The sequence below is a fragment of the Bufo gargarizans genome, chromosome 3 (genome assembly GCF_014858855.1).
Source record: "Bufo gargarizans isolate SCDJY-AF-19 chromosome 3, ASM1485885v1, whole genome shotgun sequence".
In the NCBI taxonomy this organism is placed as follows: Eukaryota; Metazoa; Chordata; class Amphibia; order Anura; family Bufonidae; genus Bufo; species Bufo gargarizans.
The window spans coordinates 496,268,538-496,292,523 of NC_058082.1; the positions used below are offsets into that span (position 1 = coordinate 496,268,538).

At 40.4% G+C, this 23,986-nt stretch overlaps 1 protein-coding gene across 1 annotated transcript in view; it reads left to right on the forward strand.

Annotated features, from left to right (window-relative positions):
- The window catches only part of LOC122931705 (nitric oxide synthase, inducible-like), a 39,014-nt gene extending 28,143 nt beyond the window's left edge, over nucleotides 1-10,871 (forward strand). The window contains exons 19-27 of the mRNA XM_044285774.1: nucleotides 812-890; nucleotides 1,829-2,010; nucleotides 3,414-3,577; nucleotides 4,618-4,828; nucleotides 5,692-5,779; nucleotides 7,102-7,220; nucleotides 8,586-8,734; nucleotides 9,032-9,226; nucleotides 10,464-10,871. Of these exons, the coding sequence (XP_044141709.1) occupies nucleotides 812-890; nucleotides 1,829-2,010; nucleotides 3,414-3,577; nucleotides 4,618-4,828; nucleotides 5,692-5,779; nucleotides 7,102-7,220; nucleotides 8,586-8,734; nucleotides 9,032-9,226; nucleotides 10,464-10,595 (1,319 nt within the window). The 3' untranslated portion in view covers nucleotides 10,596-10,871. The remainder of the gene's footprint in view (nucleotides 1-811; nucleotides 891-1,828; nucleotides 2,011-3,413; nucleotides 3,578-4,617; nucleotides 4,829-5,691; nucleotides 5,780-7,101; nucleotides 7,221-8,585; nucleotides 8,735-9,031; nucleotides 9,227-10,463) is intronic.
- Nucleotides 10,872-23,986: the final 13,115 nt, after the last annotated feature.

A 23,986-nucleotide genomic window follows, 5' to 3' on the forward strand; every position in this document is an offset into this window, starting at 1 on the left:
TCTACAAGGAAGAGTGTATTAGTGATGACTGGAGGATAATGGGCTACAGTTATCAAATCAGATGAGTCATAGCTGGGCTTTTCTTCATTTTGGGCAAATAATCAGTTAGCTGCCCTAACCTGTATATAAATACCCTGGCGAGGGCAGAGTAACTTCTGGGGGCACATCCCCAAACTAACATAGTGAAGGACATTTCATAAGGGCATTACACCATTATTGTGGCGTGAAAAAAGTTGCTAATTTTTTAGAATTCCATATATGCACCATAATTTGTAACTTTTTAAGCTTCTCAACACTTTTCCAAAAGTTCCAAGAAAGGGAGCGAGGCTTCATGCACCGCACCACATTTACTATACCTTACTCTAGAAACTGGCGTCAGTTATAGCTGAAGTACATGTCGGCCCCATGGCAGGGATGGACTTCAGTTTCTGGCGTAAGCCTGTCTTGATAAATGTCCCTCAGTGTTTAGGTTTCAATAGGAGAATATGAAGTTCTCTATATACAATGCATATATGTTTGCTGCCAATTTTTATTTCTTTTAAACACAGCATCACCTGTGTGTGGTGATTTTCAGGATTTTAATTTCCCATAGAATCAAGTGTAATCAGCAGTTTACAGAATGGAGTGTGTGAATGACATGCTTTACACCAGTTTCATAAATCTCCCCCATAGTACAAGATTTATCAGCACCTAAATATGACATATTGTTAAAAGAAAGAAAGAAACTAAGGGGTATAGTCTGAAAGTAAGGCACGGTCAGCTATTATCCACATAAATGACCAAAAGTGTTGTGTTTTTCCTTTGTGTTTAGCCCTCTCAAAACTGCATTCAAGAAGTATCATAAAAATGACCCTAAAATCTAAAGAAAATCTGCAAAGCTCTAAATCTAGGTAAGTACCCTGAAAACAATGGCATTTATTATTAGAGCTTGGAATAAGAGGGATCCAAAGGCTAAATGATATGGGAATGGATTCAGTCAAGTGTTCCGTAGAATAGTCTTATGATTTAGCCTTTGATTTACTTGTCTTTTGACATTTGACTTTGATGTTTTACCTGTAAGCAATTGTCATAAGTTTTGACATTTTGCTTATATCTGAGCCAAAGTGATCTAAAGAACTGATGACCAAATGTGCATCATGAATCAGTTTTCAATCACCCAATCACCAAACAGCCTGACTATGGCAGATCCTGTAAGGAATTTGAATGAAGACTGAAGACCTTCAAAATCTTAGCGTTTGTCCATTCATCTCAAATTCTGTCAAAAATGCTGGAGCACAGCATGCAGCGCTATTTTGTTTAGTAAACTGATGGACAATATAGTGGATACACAAGAGCCCCCATTATAATATATAATGGGGGCTGTTCAAACACTTTTGGTGTCTGTTATATCAGAGTTTTTGCACTTCCATTTTTTGTTCTGCTCTTATGATATAGCACAGCATGCAGCACTATTTTGTCAAGGTAAATGATAGACATCATGACAGGAACATGAAAGACCCCCAATTATAGTCAATGGAGTCCACTGGGCGCTGTTGGTGTCTATCACATCAGATATTCAGTTATTCCATTTTTTGGGGGTCCTACAGCTCCTATGATGGAACAGAACAATGGAAATAACGATGCAGATGTCAATGTTGACTTATTGCTATATTTATGACAATAATGATAAAAAGTAGCTAACACCAAATTATCTTCTCCTATGAAAAAATTAGGAAGCTCAGTAATATAGTCAAGTCCCGCTGTAAATGAATTTGTTGATTCTGCTCAGAGGGAGGAAATCCTGTATACGTAATTAGTCCTATTATGAGTTCCTCCTTGTTGTTTTCAGCCGTGCCACCCTCCTAGTGAAACTTTCCAGTGAGAATTACCAGGAAGTTCAGTATCTGCCAGGAGAACATGTTGGTGTATTTCCTGGCAATCAGCCAGAGCTAGTTAATAGCATAATTGGACTTCTGAAGGATGCTCCCGCAATCAATCAGGACATCCGGCTGGAGACGCGCAGTGAACAAGGTAAGGATCTGTTTTGTTTTGGTGAACGCTTCGACTTCCTTCTTGGTGTACTCAGATGCTTGTTGTGTCATTATAATACTACTGGACAATTACTATGTCTCTTTGATATACCGACTTCCCGACTCAAATCATCAAAGACATGCAGTTCTAACCTCTTGCAACCTTTGAAAGTGTCCTCATTGGCCGTATTGGATTTGTTTGGCATATGTAGGAATGGTAGCATTCATCACTGGGCTGTGAAAAAACAAACAGAGTGGTCTGAAATGCGTTTCCCAGATCTGTACATAGCGGCAGATAAAACAATAAAGGAAATGGCCATACAAATGATTTGGATCTCATTACCAAATAAATTGAGCTATTAAGATTAAAAATGTATAACTTACTTCATAGGGTATTTTTATTTAAAATGGTCAAAAGTATGGACCCTTTTTTTCACTACTTTCCTTAGGCCAAATGATCTATAATTAGCGTAAGTGTGGGCTACAATTATATTGCATTGCTTAAGACTTGGGTGTGTAACAAAAGATATATTCATTCCTGTAAGCAACAGCGGTTTAGATTTGGGGTGCAACTGCAAGTTGGATCCTATTCTTAAATGGATGTTAATATTGATAGGACAGGATAGGCCATCAATATCAGATTGGAGGGGGTCCAACACCCCGCACCCCTACCGATCGGCTGTTTCAGAGTAACTTTGGTACATATTTCTGGCATTGGAACTATAAAGCTCTGTCCATTGTGAAATTGACAGAGCTGGTTACTGCAGCACTACCCCCATTCAAGTGAATGGGCACAGTACTGCATTCATTAGCTCTGTCCACTACCCAATGGAGCTGTGTAGTTGCAGGGCAAACTTCCTGTGCTGGAGCTACTCCCAAACAGCCGATGATAGGCCATCAAGATCCTCCAGCTGTTGCAAAAAATCCTGGAGAAACCAGCCTCAAAAGCTTTCTATCTGTAAAATATAGTGATTGTAGCTGTGAAATGGGATCTGTTGGTTGTAAACTTAGACACAGCTACATGATTAATAACAATGACTGACACATATTGAAGACTGTCTTCTCTCAGCTGGGGCTGTAGATTCTTGTAGGTTCACTAAAGTTCAACCTGAACCTTGGTAAGGAACACTCATTCAGCGTCTTTCCTACCAAATATGGTCCAGGAACAATTGAAAATGAATTACCGTACTCTATTGTGTAATTTAACCACCTGCTTAGGATATGAAGGAAGGATGTGTGAAGCTGTCAAAGTTCGTGCCAGTAACAGGATTTCATGGGATTTTTTTCGTGTCACCTTTTTAATTAAAAATCCCCTAAATTTAGCAAAGTGGGGAAAATTTAGAAACTGACAAGAATACTTTGGATCCCATTCTAATAAATTTCCTCTCCTTCCTGTGTTTTCAGGTAACTTCTGGACAACCAGTGAGAAAATCCCTCCTTGCTCACTGTCCCAGGCATTGACTTACTTCCTGGACATAACCACCCCACCCTCCCAGCTGCTTCTGAAAAAGCTGTCTCTTCTGGCTACTGACGTGGAAGACAAACAGAGACTGGAAGACTTGAGCAAAGTACGTACATTGTTCACTCACTCAACAACTAAGATTGTGCATTAGTTTTAATGGACTGTGTCTATTTTGGACACTGTATGTTTGTGGTTTTGACCAAACTTATAAATAATTTTTGAATTTGACAAAAGAAAGAAATGCATTCTCAACATACCTTTTAAAGGGGTAGTCCAGGATTTCTCTTTGCCCCACAGCTTTGAATACTTGTGGAGAAAACCATACTTTCCTGCACCCCTCCGTTCTACACTGGATTTCCTCACTGGTCTTTAATTTATGCATGGGCCTGGTCATGTAAACTGCTAATTCAATGTTAATTGACCTCAGCATTGATGTGTCCCTAAGCAGCATGTGACCCAGTAGTGATATGACGCTCGGAATTATGTCAATGTTGAGAAAAGTTATTGGGTGCACTGGTGCAGGTGACCACATCTAATTTGACAGACAGGAACCACAAGTCCAGTGAAGAGATCCAGAGAGCTAGAATGGAGAGGCTTAGAGCAGATGAGTATGGATTTCTCCACAGGTATTCTAGGGTGAGGATGAAAATTTAAAGAAAAAATCTTGGACAGTCTCTTTAAGTCTTTACATATGGTCATTATCTAATACAAATTAATATACTTTTTACACTCCAGCAGGATGCAAAGTACTAAATAAACACATGAGAAACAAGAAACCATGCATGCATTTCTGAGACATGCATCAAAATTGAACTCTGTTTTGATGTGATTTGGTCATGCAAGTGTCACATCGCATAGGAAGCAAACTCTGCTCTTAAATAATATTTTACCATATTCCATAATTTCATTTTATATGAAAAATGGATAATGTTTTCAAAACTATCTACATTTCAACTGTGAAATGTTTGGGAAATTCAGGAAGATAGTTTAGTCAGTTGGTTAGTTGATAAATTAGATATGGTTTGTGTGGTTTTTGGTGTAGGTACTGATTTATTTACACTGCACTGTGATACAACGTTTTTTGGGTATTGCTAATTTACAGTCTTGGTTTAATAAACTGTCTCTTACATCCTATAACATTTCTAGGATACAGAAATGTACAATGCATGGAAATCGTACAATTATCCATCATTCCTTGATATACTGGAGGAGTTTAAATCTCTTGAAGTACCTACTACATTTTTGCTGACTCAGTTACCAGCACTTAAGGCACGGTACTACTCTATAAGCTCCTCCAATGACATGACACCTGGTGAGATTCACCTCACCGTCGCTGTTGTAAACTACAGAACGAAAGGTCAGTAGAAGCTTATTAGTCAAGTTTGAAGATGTATGACCTCAAAAAGAAGTTAGAGCTTTCCAATATATTGGAAAGTGAGTGGGAATCTCAATTGTTTACTTCAGAAAATCTGTCCTGGTCATGTGGTGGGCACATAGGTGCACGGCTCGTGACAAGTGACAGCTCTGATAAATAGTTAGTAACTGTGACAAATCGGGCACATGTGTGATCATCACAAGACCAGGACAGACCTTCCTGACAATGAGGATTACCATTCAAAGATTACAAAATACAAAAGGCATATTAGAAAATGTCTTACTTTTTAAGAGGGTAGGCAGGTCTCTAATGCAGGCATCCTCAAACTGCGGCCCTCCAGCTGTTGCAAAACAACTCCTGGCATGCCCGAACAGCCTACAGGTATCAGCCTACAGCAGGGCATTGTGGGAGTTGTACTTTTACAACAGCTGGAGGGCCGCAGTTTGAGGATGCCTGCTCTAATGCTTGCCACAGAGATGTTCCTATGGAGCTCTGCTTGTGGCAGGGCTCCATAGAAATGCACTAAATCTCCTGTAAGCTGCAATAGTCATTTGTAGCAGTTTATGGGAGAAATGATTAGACAATCGCATGTTCAAGACCCCAAGGGGACTAAAAATGTTTTTTTTAAAATTTACCTATATTAAAAAATAAAAATAAAGTACAACTTGTCCTGAAAAAAGAAGCCCTCATATGGTTATGTAAACATCTCTATGAAGGGATGAATTACACATAAAAAATGTATTGTATTGTATTGTATCGCAGCATTCTTTCAGTACTTTTGTCAAAATTGTATATCTTTGGTTTGTTATTGTTCTCCTCTTTAAGATATAATTTGTTTCTTTTAGGAGGCCATGGTCCACTTCACCATGGGGTTTGCACTACATGGTTTAACACTTTGAGCCAGAATGATATAGTTCCTTGTTTTATACGGAGGTATGAAAAGAATACATTACTGTATGATCTCTGATGTAATACGGTTTTATAGTTTATAAGTGCATGCTTCTGGTATTATAGAGGTTGGTAAAACCAACCGCACTAACATATAATCAAATAAGATATTGGAGAGATTTATCAAAACTGGCCCATAGCAACCAATCAGATACCACTTTTCATAGTTCATTTGGAAAATGAAAGGATCAATCTGATTGGTTGCTATGAACAAATAAACCAGTTTTCCTCTGCACCAGTTTGGATATATCTCCCTCATTAAGTTAGATTGACCACACCAGCCAGCTTGATGTATTTATCACCTATTCCTAGGATTGATGATGAATATTGGACTGCAGGGGGTCTGATCACTGGGAATCCCAGCGATCCCTAGAAAAAGGGGACCCCTATGTGAATGGGATGGCAGTGCGCTGTGGACTGACAGAGTGCTATGAATGGGGTGGTAAACCGTCATGTGCACTACCGCTCCATTCAGAGAGTGGACTCGAGGATACCTCGTTTTGAGGATCATGGAGCATCCCAGCATTCTGACACCAATTCCCCCGCAATCTAGCATTTATGACCTATCCTGTGGATGGCTCTTTGATGGAAAAAAAAATGTCATGACCCTGAAGGCCTACAATACAGCAGTACTTAAAGGGGTTGTGCAAGAATGAGGGATTTTTTGGCAACCCCCCCTACCCCACTCCCATTCTGCCAGACCTGCAAAGAAAAGACGACTCACCTGTTTTCCGGTGCTGGCTCCTTCTTCTCCAAGTCTATGCTGCTCCGCTTGGCTCCATTGATGTCAACATCCAGTTTGACATCGTCAGTCACGGCCAGTCACTCACTGCAGCCGAGACTATATCCCCTTGTGACCATTTGTTTACAAGGAGAGAGCCCAGTGGAGCAACGCAGGCCAGGAGAAGGAGTGGGGAGCCGACACTGGGAAGCAGCTAAGGAAGCTTCCCTTTACAGGTCCGGCCAAGTAGGGGGATTTGCCAAGAATGCCCCCATTCTTGCACAACCCCTTTAATGTATCAAAGAAAATGCTTATGATAAGAATATGATGATGAGCAATATTATATCTCAATATGATACCAGAAACAGATTTATTTTCACTGGAGAAAGAGAAGTAATAAAAATTAATGGATAAACTAGCCGTTATTGTAGTAGAGTGAGTGTTGGTCTAGAAATGATATCTATAACACTACAGAATAATGTCCTGTATTTAAAATGTAGAATAAAAGTCTTTATTATCCAGTTTATAGACTGTATGTCAAAATATGGAACATAATCTATAATCACCCCTTATGTAATGTTTTCAGCACAAACGCATTCCATCTCCCGACAAACCCATTATCGCCATGCCTTCTGATCGGCCCAGGAAGTGGAATTTCTCCATTCAGAGCTTTCTGGCAGCAGAGATTGTATGACATTGAGAAAGGTATGAGAAACGTGAATGACATAAATGCACTGACCCTGGTGATAGACTTACGGATGTAGCAGGGTTAACACTCATGCTTTATGAGACATATTATCTAAACTAAATGCAACTAAATGCGTTAAGCAATTGCTTTTCAATGGCTTTTGTTTCAAGATAACGTGATCAGTTAAGAAATTTGTAGTTTCTTAAAATGTGAAGGCTTATCTGATTGGACAACCCCTATATTCAAATGACTGAATTAAAAAAAGATTATAATAATAAAAATAACATTTGGACAACTATTTCTGTATCTTCTATTGGGGAACAATATGAAATGTAGTTTGCGGTTGTTCAGATATGTGGTTGGGAACTGCTACACTTGCCAAAATGTACCACCTACACTTGCCAAAATGTCACACAAATCCCAGGAACAGTGGCTCGATGATTCTGTAAATCCATAAACATTATTAGAAGGAGATAGGATTCTGGAGGGATTTAAATGAAGTCTGTCAGCAGTTCTGTCTATGCAAAACTGCTGACAGCACTAGGTGGGGGCTGGGAAGAACAGCAACAACATATCTTTTATGGAGCTTTTATTATTAGCAGTAGTGTGAAGATGATTTTCTTTTTTATTCTGCCAGGCATTACAAGTACTGTACGGTGCAGTAGGTCTTTGCCTGTGAAGTTCTCTCTGCATTGATCTGTTTTACAGCTCCTCCCCTTTGCTCCGATTGACTGCTGATGAATCCAACCAAGAGACCACTACAGCTGTCACTTAGAGCAGAGGGGAGAGTCTGGGAAGGAGATCAATGCAACGAGCACTTCACAATGAAGCTCTACCTCCAGGGCACTTGCAGGAGCTGGGCCCAGCAGAATAAAAGTTCACATGCACACTACTCCTGATGATAAAAGATCCACAAACGTTGTTATTCCTTCTCTCCCCAGCCCCTACCTAGCACTATCAGAGCAATTTTTATATAAGTCTCTTGATTTATTGCAACTGGAAGTTTATTAATAAATCTATTACTGGGTGTTACCAGTAAGGGGTGTGTTTCTGCATAGTCTCACAACTGCAGCACCGATTGGACAGTGCAAGGCTGTGCAGGGACACCCACACAAATGATAACACCATATTGCAGCTTCATTAATACACTTCTAGTAGCAATAACTGAGGAATGCAACAGCATACAGTTTGTTATTGCATACTGAATACAATTATCTAGTAATATACTGTAGACACGTAAGGACAGGACAGTCCTCATTAAGCAAATTCTGTGATAATTTCTCCAAAACAGTATCTTTCTTTTATAACATCACATCATAATCTCCATAATACAACATGGACCTTATGTGCTAGTAGTAATGTTGTAAACCTTGTATTTTCAGGTAAAAAAGTCAACTCTATGATATTGCTAACTGGCTGCCAGCAACCTGACATTGATGAAATCTACAAAGAAGAGTTGCAATACATGAAAAGAAAAGGTGTTATGCAAGACGTGTTCACTGCTTACTCGCGAAAGCCCGGACAAGCAAAGGTGAGATATATCTTGGACACTTACAGAGGTTGTTCTGATCTCATATTGATGACCTACATGTATCATGAGGATAGGTCATCAATATTGTATCATTGCACAACCAATAAAAAATACCATGCAGTAGCTACAAAGGCTGCATTACACTTTAAATGAATGCTGGGCTTGCTGGCTAAACCCATCCATCTAATGTGCATGGTGATGTCTCAACTCTCTCAAAGGCAAATGTTTCATTTCATATCTATCATTCAGTAATTTTTTTTAATATGAATTACCCCTCCCTCTGCCAATTATCCACAGACATATGTCCAGCACATTCTGGAAAAAAGTCTTGAAGATGAAGTGTTAAGGATTCTATTTGGAAAAGACGGCCATATCTATGTGTGTGGACATATTGAGATGGCCAGAGATGTCGCTTCAACAATTAAACTGATTATTGCAAGAAAGAAGGGTTTGAATGACGAGGAAGTGGAACAATATCTGACCCAGTTAAAGGTATATTACACATTAATCAGTGATTTGAAGTATTGCGGTTTTAAAACAAACGTAACAGTTTAAAGAGGTTCTTCGGGCTTTGAATATTGATGACTTATCCGCAGGAAAGCTTCTGATGTTCTTATTGCGGAATCTGGTGTTATCTTAACACCAGGTGTAATGGGACACGTGTCTTCCTAAAAGTTACACCTTTAACTCATCAGTCCACAGATTATTCCAAAAGTCTTGAGGGTCATCTAGATGGTTTTTGGCAATTGTGAAACAAGCCTTTGTGATCATTTTGGTCAGCAGTAGTTTGTTCCTTACAACTCTCCCATGGATGCCATTTTTGCCCAGTGTCTTTCTTTTTGTGGAACTGTGAACACTGACCTTAACTGAGGCAATGGAGGCCTCCAGTGTTTTTGATGTTCATCTGGGTTCTGCTGTGACCTCCTGAATGAGTCATCAAAGCTCTTTTGGTAGGCCACTCCTGGGAAGCTTTTCCGCTGTTCCAAGTTTTTCCCATTTGTGGATTTTCTCACTCTGATTTTCTGGAAGCATAAAGCCTTAGCAATGATTTTTGTAACCCTTTTCAGATTGTCAAACTTTGTTTGACATCTGTAAAAGTTTTTTTGAGACCTTTTAGGTTGCTTTACATTACTAGACAGTACATAAAATTCAATTGAATTATAGTGTCACTTGCACGTCGCACAACTTTTGATATGTCATAGAGAGTTGAGTGCCAAGACCCTCACCGTTTTCTAGAGGTGAAAGAACACTGATGCATATTGCGCTCTCTCTCCTCTCTGGCAAGGACAGAATCAAAATGGGCTTATAGACTTCTATGGAGCCCATCTTATGCAGCGAGGAGAGAGCTTGTGATAAGCAAGGATGGTTGGGGTCTTAGCACTCAGAGCCCAACCAATCACAACTTTTGATATGTCTCTATATCATATCAAAAGTTGTGTGAAAAGTTTGTGACACTTTGTTGTATTTAGTAGCTATATAGGACCAAACAGCATTTATCATTTAAAAACAGCATTTTGTGTATGCTTGGGTTATCTCTGTTAATATTAAAATTAGCTTGTGAATCTGAAACATTCAAGTGTGACAAATTTGCAAAGATAGAAGAAATCGGGAAGGCGGCAAACATTTCGTAGTATGGTATTATGTATAGTATACAATATTTCCCCAAAGTGCCTTATTGTCTGGAAAAGCTAATGAAGTATCTAAACATAACACTCCTCTTATTTTCCAGAGTGAAATGCGTTATCATGAAGATATATTTGGGGCAACATATAAGACACGGCAGCCCCAGAATGGAATACTATCTCCTGATATATCATATCACTGCCATGAATCGGTTGTTCCGCAATACAGAAAATTGTAACATTTCCACCACATATCTTGTTTTAAATCATGAACAAGTATAGAGGGAACCAATTCAAATTTAGAAAGCAAAAAAATTCCTTCCGGGTTGATTAAAACAATTTACTTTCTGCATGGACAGTACATGGTGTGGAAAGCAAGAACCAAAAAATATCTCTATAAATACTGTTGGCTCCCTAAAAATTGAAGTTAAAGAATTCCAGAATATCCAGGACATGTGCCTCCACAGCTCCAGATGATTGGTTTCCAATGGATCTTAATCAAACATGACTATTCTCTTTTGTAAATGTCCTGCAAGCAATATGTTGGACATCAACTGTGATAACACCATGGCTAAAGAAGATTTGGAAAAAGTCTGAATTTGCATTTAGAACCCAGTGGACTTGTTGAACGGCTGCTTGTTGTCATTATGAAATTGAAATTTTTTGTCAATCATTGTACATACATCGATTTTCAATTTGGCAACACAAAATGTATACTTATATTCATGTTTATGACATTACAATGTTTTGTATTTATGGTATAAACATTATAGAGCAGGGATGCTCAATCTGCGGCCCTCCAGCTGTATAAAACTTCAACTCCCAGCATGCACTAATAGCTGTAGGTGATCCAGGCATACTGGGAGTTGTAGTTTTGCAACAGTTGTAGAATGGAAACTCTTGCCACTCGGGGATGTTTTTTTTTTTTTTTGTTCTTATGGTTTTTAAGAGCCAAAATGTGTACTTAAAGGGGTATTCCAGAATTTTACTATTGTTGAACTAGGCCATCAAAATCTGATCAATGAGGAACCTTGCACCCGCACCAATCAGCTTTTTCAGAGTAGCTCTGGCATCAGCGGTGCAGTAAGCAGGTACAGTATGCCTACTGCACAAAGGACACAGTGGTGTAGCTCCAGCACACTTCTAGCAAACAATTGATCGGCAGGGGTACAAGATGCCAGATCCCCCGTCGAGTAGATATTGTGGCCAATCCTCAGGCTAGGCCATCAATAGTAATATCTGCAACATCCCTTATTATTAAATACATGTTTACCCTTGCTCATGATGAGCAGCATCAAAACAAAATTGCAAAACATTGCAGTGGGTGAAATCTGCTTCAAATCTGAGGCATGTTTTCAAACCTGTGTGTTTTTTTCTTTCCACTGATGTCAATGAGTTTTCTAAATGCAAGCCAATAGTATGAAATGAAGCAAGCAAGGCTCTTAAAGGGGTTGTCCGGGTTCAGAGCTGAACACGGACATACCCTTATTTTCACCCCGGCAGCCCCCCTGAGGCTCGCATCGGAGCACATCAGAGCACATCATGCTCTGATGTGCTCCCTTGCCCTGTGCTAAATCGCGCAGGGCAAGGTCTCTTTTGTTTTTAATAGCACACTGCCGGATGGAAACTTCCGCCTGGTAGTGTGTTCAGTGAAGTCACCGGCTCTGATGGGCGGGCTTTAACGCTGCCCTAGCCATTTTACTGGCTAGGGCAGCGCTAAATCCCACTTATCAGTGCCGGTGATGTCACCGGGCTTCCTGGCAGCCCCATGGAGAGCCCCGGTACGTCACCGGATCTCCCAAAAATGCCTTTGCCCTGCGCGATTTAGCGCAGGGCAAAGGAGAGCATCGGAGCATGAACTGCTCCGATGCTCATGTCAGCTCTGAACCTGGACAACTGCTTTAATAGATGTTATACCTCATGCCAGTAGATGCAGTCTTTACACCAGTAAACAGCTCTCCTTGTATGTCTGCTTCGGTAAATGCTTGCATTGCCAATGAAATAACAATACTGGAACGTCTTTTCTTAGAACTCCACATTGTGCTGTTCCCCTGTTATTTCCTCCTGGAAATGTATGAATATATTGGCAACTGGGTGATACCTTTACCCTTGGCGATAGGGCATGTCTCTACCCAGTTTGACTGTCAGCAGTAATTGTATAGTGTCAGAATGGGCAGGGACACACTCCCTAACTGGTACTACCCACCTAGACCTTCACTGCAAATTGCTAGTAATTCATAACTTCTATCAGGAATAATATAGGAATGGCACATTATAGAGTTATAAGAAGATATACTCCATAATTGTTATTACAAGAATGATGCAAGTAGTTCCTAAAACAGACATGTCAGGAGAGGTTACAGGACCCCTTTAACTACTTAGTAATTGTCATACATAAGTGTAAGGATCCAACCACTGGGACCCCATCAATTCCAAAAACTAGGATAATTTGTTTCCTTGTAGAAATGGAGCGGGGGTTTAGTATGTATTTCATCCCTATAGGACTTCTAAAAAGAAGTTAAAAACAGCCCTTGGCACTGTCTGTCAATGAATGGAGCAGCAGCGAACATGCTCGTGATCAGTGGAGGTCCCAGGAGTTAAACCTCCACCAAAAATATGCCCTAACCTGTAGATAGGGGCTAAGTTTAAAACTTGGCACCACCCTTTTTAACTAAAGTCTTTCTATGATATTTATGAGAAGAATAAATACGTCAGTAAGCAAATTATGAGTATGGTATGCATCTAATACATTGGCAACTGGGTGGTACCTTTCCCCTTGACAATAGGGCATGTCTCTACGCAGTTTGACTGTCAGCACTGATTGGATAGTCTCAGAATGTGCAGGGGCACCCCCCTAATTTGTAATACCCACCCCTTTTTGTATTTATAAGGTATAATAGGTGAAACCAATGATATAGAAAAAAATCCCCAAAATATATAGTAAATATGAAGGTACTGTAGCAATATATCTATATGGCAAACTGAACCTTGTTTTGGCTGCTTGCCTATTACCTCAATATATTCTACATCTGTCTACCAAACTGGCACCTGTTTGGTTATTATTGAAGTATATGTTGGATAGCTGCCTGGCTGGACCGGGGGTCCAACTGTCAACCTATTCTATAGTTTGAAACCAGTTCTAACCTTATTCTATTATTATTGTATCTGAATTTTATCAGAACCTATATTGTTATTTAAATCATTATATCTAATAATAATTATAATCATAGGAGTCTGTGTAGAGTATGTTTTTTGAAACTTTAGTTTACCCTGTATGATAAATGTAAAATTAAATAAAGTTAATGTATTAATTAATTCTTGCAATGCGTGAAATTTTTGTGTGAATAGCTTTAAAATGCTTTTACTTATCCAGGCCATTCTGAGATTGTTTTTCGTCACATATTGTACTTCGTGACACTGGTAAAATGGAGTAAAAAAAAAAAAACAAATTTACCAAAAAATTTAGAAAAATTAGCAAATTTCCAAGTTTTTATTTCTCTACTTCTACAAACCGGATTCCAAAAAAGTTGGGACACTATATACAGGTCCTTCTCCAAAAATTAGCATATTGTGATAAAGTTCATTATTTTCTGTAATGTACTGATAAACATTAGACTTTCATATATTTTAGATTCATTACACGCCAACTGAAGTAGTTCAAGCCTTTTATTGTTTTAATATTGATGATTTTGGCATACAGCTCATGAAAACCCAAATTTCCTATCTCAAAAAATTAGCATATTTCATCCGACCAATAAAAGAAAAGTGTTTTTAATACCAAAAAAGTCAACCTTCAAATAATTATGTTCAGTTATGCGCTCAATACTTGGTCGGGAATCCTTTTGCAGAAATGACTGTTTCAATGCGGCGTGGCATGGAGGCAATCAGCCTGTGGCACTGCTGAGGTGTTATGGAGGCCCAGGATGCTTCGATAGCGGCCTTAAGCTCATCCAGAGTGTTGGGTCTTGCGTCTCTCAACTTTCTCTTCCCAATATCCCACAGATTCTCTATGGGGTTCAGGTCAGGAGAGTTGGCAGGCCAATTGAGCACAGTAATACCATGGTCAGTAAACCATTTACCAGTGGTTTTGGCACTGTGAGCAGGTGCCAGGTCGTGCTGAAAAATGAAATCTTCATCTCCATAAAGCTTTTCAGCAGATGGAAGCATGAAGTGCTCCAAAATCTCCTGATAGCTAGCTGCATTGACCCTGCCCTTGATAAAACACAGTGGACCAACACCAGCAGCTGACATGGCACCCCAGACCATCACTGACTGTGGGTACTTGACACTGGACTTCAGGCATTTTGGCATTTCCCTCTCCCCAGTCTTCCTCCAGACTCTGGCACCTTGATTTCTGAATGACATGCAAAATTTGCTTTCATCCGAAAAAAGTACTTTGGACCACTGAGCAACAGTCCAGTGCTGCTTCTCTGTAGCCCAGGTCAGGCGCTTCTGCCGCTGTTTCTGGTTCAAAAGTGGCTTGACCCTCGGGAATGCGGCACCTGTAGCCCATTTCCTGCACACGCCTGTACACGGTGGCTCTGTCCACTGCTTCCGCAGGTCCCCCAAGGTCTGGAATCGGTCCTTCTCCATAATCTTCCTTAGGGTCCGGTCACCTCTTCTCGTTGTGCAGCGTTTTCTGCCACACTTTTTCCTTCCCACAGACTTCCCACTGAGGTGCCTTGATACAGCACTCTGGGAACAGCCTATTCGTTCAGAAATTTCTTTCTGTGTCTTACCCTCTTGCTTGAGGGTGTCAATGATGGCCTTCTGGACAGCAGTCAGGTCGGCAGTCTTACCCATGATTGCGGTTTTGAGTAATGAACCAGGCTGGGAGTTTTTAAAAGCCTCAGGAATCTTTTGCAGGTGTTTAGAGTTAATTAGTTGATTCAGATGATTACGTTAATAGCTCGTTTAGAGAACCTTTTCATGATATGCTAATTTTTTTAGATAGGAATTTTGGGTTTTCATGAGCTGTATGCCAAAATCATCAATATTAAAACAATAAAAGGCTTGAACTACTTTAGTTTGTGTGTAATGAATCTAAAATATATGAAAGTCTAATGTTTATCAGTACATTACAGAAAATAATGAACTTTATCACAATATGCTAATTTTTTTAGAAGGACCTGTACATCGTGAATAAAAACTGAATGCAATGATGTGGAGGTGCCAACTTCTAATATTTTATTCAGAATAGAACATAAATCACGGAACAAAAGTTTAAACTGAGAAAATGTACCATTTTAAGGGAAAAATGTGTTGAATCAGAATTTCATGGTGTCAACAAATTCCAAAAAAGTTGGGACAAGGCCATTTTCACCACTGTGTGGCATCTCCCCTTCTTACAACACTCAACAGACATCTGGGGACCGAGGAGACCAGTTTCTCAAGTTTAGAAATAGGAAAGCTCTCTCATTCTTGTCTAACACAGGCCTCTAACTGTTCAATCGTCTTGGGCCTTCTTTGTTGAACCTTCCTCTTTATGATGCGCCAAATGTTCTCTATAGGTGAAAGATCTGGACTGCAGACTGGCCATTTCAGTACCCAGATACTTCTCCTACGCAGCCATGATGTTGTGATTGATGCAGAATGTTGTCTGGCATTATCTTGTTGAAAAATGCAGGGTCTTCCCTGAAAGAGATGACGTCTGGATGGGAGCGTATGTTGTTCTAGAACCTGAATATATTTTTCTGCATTGATGGTGCCTTTCCAGACATGCAAGCTGCCCATGCCACACGCACTCATGCAACCCCATACCATCAGAGATGCAGGCTTCTGAACTGAGCGTTGATAACAACTTGGGTTGTCCTTGTCCTCTTTGGTCCGGATGACATGGCGTCCCAGATTTCCCAAAAGAACTTCGAATCGTGACTCGTCTGACCACAGAACAGTCTTCCATTTTGCCACACTGTGGATTTGTGGATCTTGCTTAAAAATGGCTTCTTCTTTGCACTGTAGAGTTTCAGCTGGCAACGGCGGATGGCACGGTGGATTGTGTTCACTGACAATGGTTTCTGGAAGTATTCCTGAGCCCATTCTGTGATTTCCTTTACAGTAGCATTCCTGTTTGTGGTGCAGTGTCGTTTAAAGGCCCGGAGATCATGGGCATCCAGTATGGTTTTACGGCCTTGACCCTTACGCACAGAGATTGTTCCAGATTCTCTGAATCTTCGGATGATGTTATGCACAGTTGATGATGATAGATGCAAAGTCTTTGCAATTTTTCGCTGGGTAACACCTTTCTGATATTGCTCCACTATCTTTCTGCGCAACATTGTGGGAATTGGTGATCCTCTACCCATCTTGGCTTCTGAGAGACACTGCCACTCTGAGAAGCTCTTTTTATACCCAATCATGTTGCCAATTGACCTAATTAGTGTTAATTGGTCTTCCAGCTCTTTGTTATGCTCAAATTTACTTTTTCCAGCCTCTTATTGCTACTTGTCCCAACTTTTTGGGGATTTGTTGACACCGCGAAAATTTTAATCAGCGTATTTTTCCTTTAGAACGATATATTTACTCGGATTAAACGTTTGATCTGTCATCTACGTTCTATTACAAATAAAATATTGACATTTGCCATCTCCACATCATTGCATTAAGTTTTTATTCATAATTTGTTTAGTGTCCCAACTTTTTGGGAATCCAGTTTGTATAATACATAGTAATACCTCCAAAAATAGTTATTAATTTACATTACCCATATGTCTACTTCATGTTCGATTAATTTAGGGAATGCCATTTTACTTTTTGGGGATGTAACAAGGCTTAGAAGTTTAGAAAAAAATCTTGAAATTTTTCAGAAATTTTCCAAAACCCACTTTTTAAGGACCAGTTCAGTTCTGAAGTCACTTTGTGAGGCTTACATAATAGAAACCACACAAAAATGACCCCATTTTGGAAACTACACCCCTCAAGGTATTCAAAACTGATTTTACAAACTTTAACCCTTTAGGTGTTTCACAAGAGTTATTGGCAAATGGAGATGAAATTTCAGGATTTAAATTGTTGGGCAAATTTTCCATTGTAATCCATTTTTTCAGTAACAAAGCAAGGGTTAACAGCCAAACAAAACTTTATATTTGTTGCCCTGATTCTGTAGTTTATAGAAACACCCCATATGTGGTCGTAAACTACTGTACGGGCACACGGCAGGGTGCAGAAGGAAAGGAACACCATATGGTTTCTGGAAGGCAGATTTTGCTGGACTGGTTTATTTACATCATGTCCCATTTGAAACCTCCCTGATGCACCCCTAGAGTAGAAACTCAAAAAAATGACCCCATTTTGAAAACTACACCCCTTAAGGTATTCAAAACTGATTTTACAAACTTTGTTAACGCTTTAGGTGTTCCACAATAGTTATTGGAAAATGGAGATGAAATTTGAGGATTCAATTTTTTTTACATATTTTCAATTTTAATAAATTTTTTCCAGTAACAAAGCAAGGGTTAACAGCCAAATGAAACTCAATATTTATTGCCCTGATTCTGTAGTTTATAGAAACACCCCATATGTGGTCGTAAACTACTGTACGGGCACGCGGCAGGGCGCAGAAGGAAAGGAACACTATATGGTTTCTGGAAGGCAGATTTTGCTGGACTGATTTATTTACACCATGTCCCATTTGAAGCCCCCCTGATGCACCCCTAGAGTAGAAACTGAAAAAAGTGACCCCATTTTGGAAACTACGGGATAAGGTGGCAGTTTTGTTGGGACTATTTTAATGGTACATATGATTTTTGGTTGCTCTATATTACATTTTTGTGAGGCAAGGTTATAAAAAAAAAAATTAATTCTGAAATTTCATCTCCATATGCCAATAACTTTTGTGGAACACCTAAAGGGTTAACAAAGTTTGTAAAATTTGTTTTGAGTACCTTGAGGGGTGTAGTTTCTTAGATAGGGTCACTTTTATGGAGTTTCTACTCTAGGGGTGCATCAGGGGGGCTTCAAATGGGACATGGTTTCAAAAAACCAGTCCAGCAAAATCTGCCTTCCAAAAACCATATGGCGCTACTTTCCTTGTGCGCCCTGCCGTTTGGCCATACAGCATTTTACGACCACATATGGGGTGTTTCTGAAAACTACAGAATCAGGGTAATAAAGATAAAGTTTTGTTTGACTGTTAACCCTTGCTTTGTTAACGTAAAAAATTGATTAAAATAGAACACTTTTTTTTTTTTTACTTAGTTCATTTGAGGGGTGTCATGTGTTATTTTTATAGAGCAGATTCTTACGGACATGGCAATACCTAATATGTCTATGTATTTAAGTTTTACACTAAACAAAAACAAAAAAAAAACTTTTTTGTATCTCCATAGTCTGAGTCAGTTTTTTTTTAATAGTTTTTAGCTGATTGTCTTTGGTAGGGGCTAATTTTTTGCGGGATGAGAGGACGGTTTTATTGGCACTATTTTGGGGTGCATATGACTTTTTGATCGCTTGCTAATGACACTTTTTGTGATGTAAGGTGACAAAAAAAAGCAATTTTTTTGTCACCTTACATCACAAAAAGTGTAATTGCAAGCGATCAAAAAGTCACATGCACCCCAACATAGTGCCAATAAAACCATCCTCTCATCCCGCAAAAAATGAGCGCCTACCTAAGGCAATCGGCTAAAAAAAACAAAAAAACGGACTCTCAGACTATGGAGATACTAAAATGTTTTTTAAAAGGATATTCTAGCGTAAAACCTAAATAAATTTAAAAAAAGTAGACATATTTGGTATTGCTGCATCTGTAAAAATCTGTTCTATAAAAATAACAAATAACCAAATCCCTCAGATGAACACAGTCAAAAGAATAAAATAAAAACGGTGTAAAAAAAAAGCCATTTTTTACACCGTTTTTATTTAATTTGTTTGACTGTGTTTATCTGAGGGGTTAGGTCTTGTGGTATTTTTATAGTTCAGGTTCTTACGGACGTGGCGATACATAATATGTATACTTTTTTATTTATTTTAGTATTTTAGTTTTACAAAATAATATCATTTTTGAAAAAAAGAAAATTTTTGTTTTGGTGTCTCCAAAGTCTGAGAGCCATATATTTTTTTTCTGGGCCAAATAGAATTAAAATTGGGGAAGGGGATTATAAATTTAGTACTCCATGGAAGTGTGGTACTCCCTGAAGCAACCGTCAATGCAGAGGCCCGGATGATCGAGGCACGTGTCACACTGAGTGGTGGTGTCCTTCCGTATCCCCCTCCTGTGACACAGTCTGCACTTTTTTTCGGATCATCCCTTCTTTCCAGTATGGGTGACCACACCTGGAAAGTGTTGGCCAGGGACGATCCGGGCGCCTCCAGTTCCCGAGGTACAGAAAAGAGTTCCCGGTCATAAAAGATCAGGACCTTGAGGACTGCCTCATAGAACTACAGGAATTATCCTGTGTTGCCAGCGCTCCGGGACAGCACAAAAGAGTTGTACAAGGCAACCTGTACCAAGTAGACCACAACTTTTTTGTACCATGCCTGGGTTTTGCGCATTGCGTTATAAGGCTTGAGGACTTGATCAGAGATATCAACTCCTCCCATATATCGATTGTAGTTCACGATACAATCGGGCTTGAGGACCGTTGCCGCGGTACCTGGGACAGGGGTGAATTGTGGACAGTACAAGGACATCCCTCTTGTCCGTATATCTGACCAGCAACAGGTTTCCACTGGTAAGGGCACAGGTCTCACCCCTGGGGATAGGTACCTGGAGGGGGTGGGTAGGGAGGCCGTGTTGATTTTTCCACACGGTTCCACAAGCGAACGTGGATCTGGCAGCGAGGGACTGGAACAAGGGGATACTAGTATAAAAGTTATCCACGTACAGGTGGTAACCCTTATCTACCAGTGGGTGCATAAGGTCCCACACAAGTTTCCGCCTAACACCCAGAGTGGGAGGACATTCTGGGGGTGTCAATACGGGAATCTCCCCTCTCATACACACGAAACTTGTAAGTTAACCCTGATTTTGTACAGGCGGTCATAGGCAGAATCACCTCAGGGGGGGGGGGGGCATACTGCATTATCTGTATAATGCAGGCATTTCCGAATGGCCTCAAAACAGGAATGTGTCATAGCCATACAGTAGAGTGGGGTCTGGTAGAGGACGTCCCCACTCCAGTTCTTCCTGACACTGGGTTTTTTGACTAGCCCCAAGTGCAGCACAAGGCCTCGAAACGTCCTCATCTCGGCTGCACTGACCGGAGTCCAGCCACCGGACCTAGCCAAAAAGGAGCCCGAGTGTTGAGCAATGAACTGTTGGGCGAACAAGTTTGTTTGCTCCACCATCAGATTCACAAAGTGGTCACTGAAAAAAAAAACTAAAAAAGTAATATTCAGTGAAGCCCACTGTGGGAATCTGGATTCCTGGTTGGCCAACAAAGTCAGGAATCATGGGCTCTAAATCTTCGTGGGCCTGAAAACTAGTACGAGCCCCAGGGCGGCTCATACTAGTGTGGGCCACAGGGTCCCTGGTATGGGGGTCCCCTTGCTCTGCCTGGCGGTGTCTCCGCTGCCTTGGGGGCTCATCATCATCACTAGATGATGAGGAGGACGAGGATGACAAGAGGAAAGTGGGGTCATCCTCGTCCTCACTGGGGTTCTCGGAGTCGGAGGCAAGCAGGGCGTATGCCTCCTCAGCCGAGAACAGCTCGCGGGCCATAGGGGAGTGTTTGCACGTGTGTAAAATTTTATTTAGTGTGTGTGTGTGTGTATGGGGGGGGGGGGGCGGGTGTTCACGTTCACTACCCTAACCCACCCTAAACCTAACAGAAAAATAAAAATTATATACAATAGACATTGTTGTTCTGGCGGTATTTTTATAGTTCTTTGACCTCTGTATTATTCATGGGTTTATTCCCTCTAAATTCTTTTTTTATTTTCTTACTCACCATTTTGTTTTGCTTTGTGCAGCATAGGTGCTTCCACGTATGCACCACTTTGGGAGGGGTTGCCCGCCGTCTTTAGGCTGGTTTCCCCGATCCATGGGGTGCATTCATGGTCTATGTTAGTTGATTATGCTACTTTGAAATTTTGTTTCTCTATATATTATTAGTATTGTATCCCCCCTTCATCATGATGTCAAATCTCTGGAATTTGTCGCCTCCGGTGAGATAGAATGTCTCTATGTCTTTGCAGTATCGCAATTATGTAAGTGCCTGTAATGTTGCCATGTTCCCTCTCTCTGTTCCCTGCAGCTGCGCACCTGGGGAGCGTCTGTGATCACCATGGTGATAATCAGCGGCCTCCCTTAAATGTACGCTTGTGCGCCTGTGCGTCATAGACGGTCCGAAGAAGTGCGATTCCTGCGCGAAACGGCCGTCACCGCCGATCCGCATCGTGGCCATCCCGCTCCCCAGCCTGTGCAGTATGCCACTGAGTAAGCATTAAAGCCTTATGAAGATTTCCAGACCTTGGTGAGTGCCGCATCTTTTCTTTCTACTGCTTATGAGGAAGTAGCTTGTAACATCTGAGAATGAATACACAGATGGCAACTTACTAAACCATTTGGTAAAATGTAGCTAAACCAGTAAGAAGAATGCTAAATTAAATTCTAAATGGAATAACAAAATAATAACAAAGACAGGTGCACTCTGCGGTCTTACTAAACTCTCAAACTGATTTTAAAATTGAGAGATTAGCCAACATGTCCTACGGTGTAGGACATGTCTGAGCCTGAGCACCGCGCCAAGGATTCTCAAGTAGCTCGGGACCTAACACTCACCTACCTGTGCCATATGGGCAATACCAGGAGCCAGTGGGCAAATTACAGGAGCATGAGGCCGACTCACAAACAGCTCACCAGTTACCTCCAGCATGTAACCATGCTTGCAATGGGAGGAGGGAGGGGTCTGCGAGTCCCACTCAAGACTGGCTGATATGGCCCAGGTCTCACAGGTGCACCTAAATGTAGCCTGTAGATGGAAAGCAGGCACATTTAATTTGGAGTTTATACACCTCTATATATACAAACTGAAAAGAATGGCGTGGTATTAAACAAGCAGGAAGTGCTCAAACCCACATGCAGTTGTGCATATATATAGGGGAGCAAATCCTGCACTTGTGGCCCGTTGCTAATGACGGGCCACAAGTGCAGGATTTGCTCCCCTATATATATGCACAACTGCATGTGGAATTGAGCACTTCCTGCTTGTTTAATACCACGCCATGAAAGAATTTATCATGGTGGGTATTTTTTAAGTTATTCTTGCTTGAGTGTGTTGGCCTACTTTGTAGCAAATTTATCAAATGTAGCATGTGGTTTGATCAATTTGCCTTTTTAAACCTAAGACTTTTGTCTACAATTGCAATTACAGTTTTTTTTTTAATCCACTCCCATATGGGAGCGTTTGCTAATTAACATAGCTAACCACACCACTGCCCCACTCACTTTTTAAAAGTGGTAAGGGTGGCATAAAACAGCAAAAAGTTGAGCGCTTTTTTTGCGCAAAAGGGTACTTGCAAGTTCTGGCATACACAAATTATACATTTCCCACTAGAAGAGGTTTAATGCTCAGATATGGAGAAGATTAAAGACTAAAGAAAAGTATACTAGACTCTTTTAGCCCAAAAGGGATTGAATGAGGACTATAATTTCAATGTATATTTGTAGAGTTGGCACTTGTCATTAGTGTTTACATGAATGGTGTACTGTCCACATGTTTTATCCACCTTAGTTTTATGAAATATGGTATATGATAGTAATTTTTCATAAGTGTATGTGGTATTATATCATCCGCGTAAAGAAAAATAAGGTCTTGTTGGCCCCCTATGGTGATACCCTTGATTGTTTCATCCAAATGCAAGTGTTGGGCCAGGGGTTCTATGGTCAAAGCAAAAATCAAGGGAGACAGGGGGCAACCTTGGCACATCCCGTTGCATATCTTGAATGATTCAGAGACCACCCAGTTGGAGAAAACTCTGGCCGATGGGGTGTTGTATAAATGTTGAATAGCAGAAAGGATATCTCCCCTAAATCCCATTGTAATACCGAGAAGGCAAAGGATCAATTTATGCGGTTAAACACCTTCTCAGCATCTAAAGTGACCGCCACCATCGGAGTTTTGCTCTTTGCAGCATAGTCCAAGATGTTTAGAACACGTCTGGTATTATCAAATGCCTGCCTGAGTGCAGAAAGTATGGGAAAGGAGTACATTGCTTGTTGGAACACCGATTCTAAGCAGGGGATTCCAGTGTGGAGAAGACTTTGCAAAATTCACTCGAGATGCCGTCTGGGCCTGGGGATTTCTATAACTTTAACAATCTCAGCTTTGGTGATAGGAGCACAGGGAGAGCCCAGATATTCTTCCGTAAGAACAGGTAATTTTGACGCAGCTAGGAATTCTTGTAGGGAAGTGTATCTAAAGGGGGTTGGTGTTCCCAAATATTGTAAAGGTTGCAATAATATTCATTGAACTGGGCCACAATATCCCTGGGGTCAATAAATTTGGCTCCAGTAGCTGAATGTTTAGGAAAAGGGATTCTAGAGAGTATGTTGAGATTTTTAGTCTAGATGCTAAGAGTTTACCAGCTTTATTGTTTTGGGAATGGTTTTTTGCTTTAGTTTTTGTTAGAAAGCGTTCACAGTCGTGCAATAGCAAGGTTCTGAGTTGGTTAAGAATGGTCTAGATAG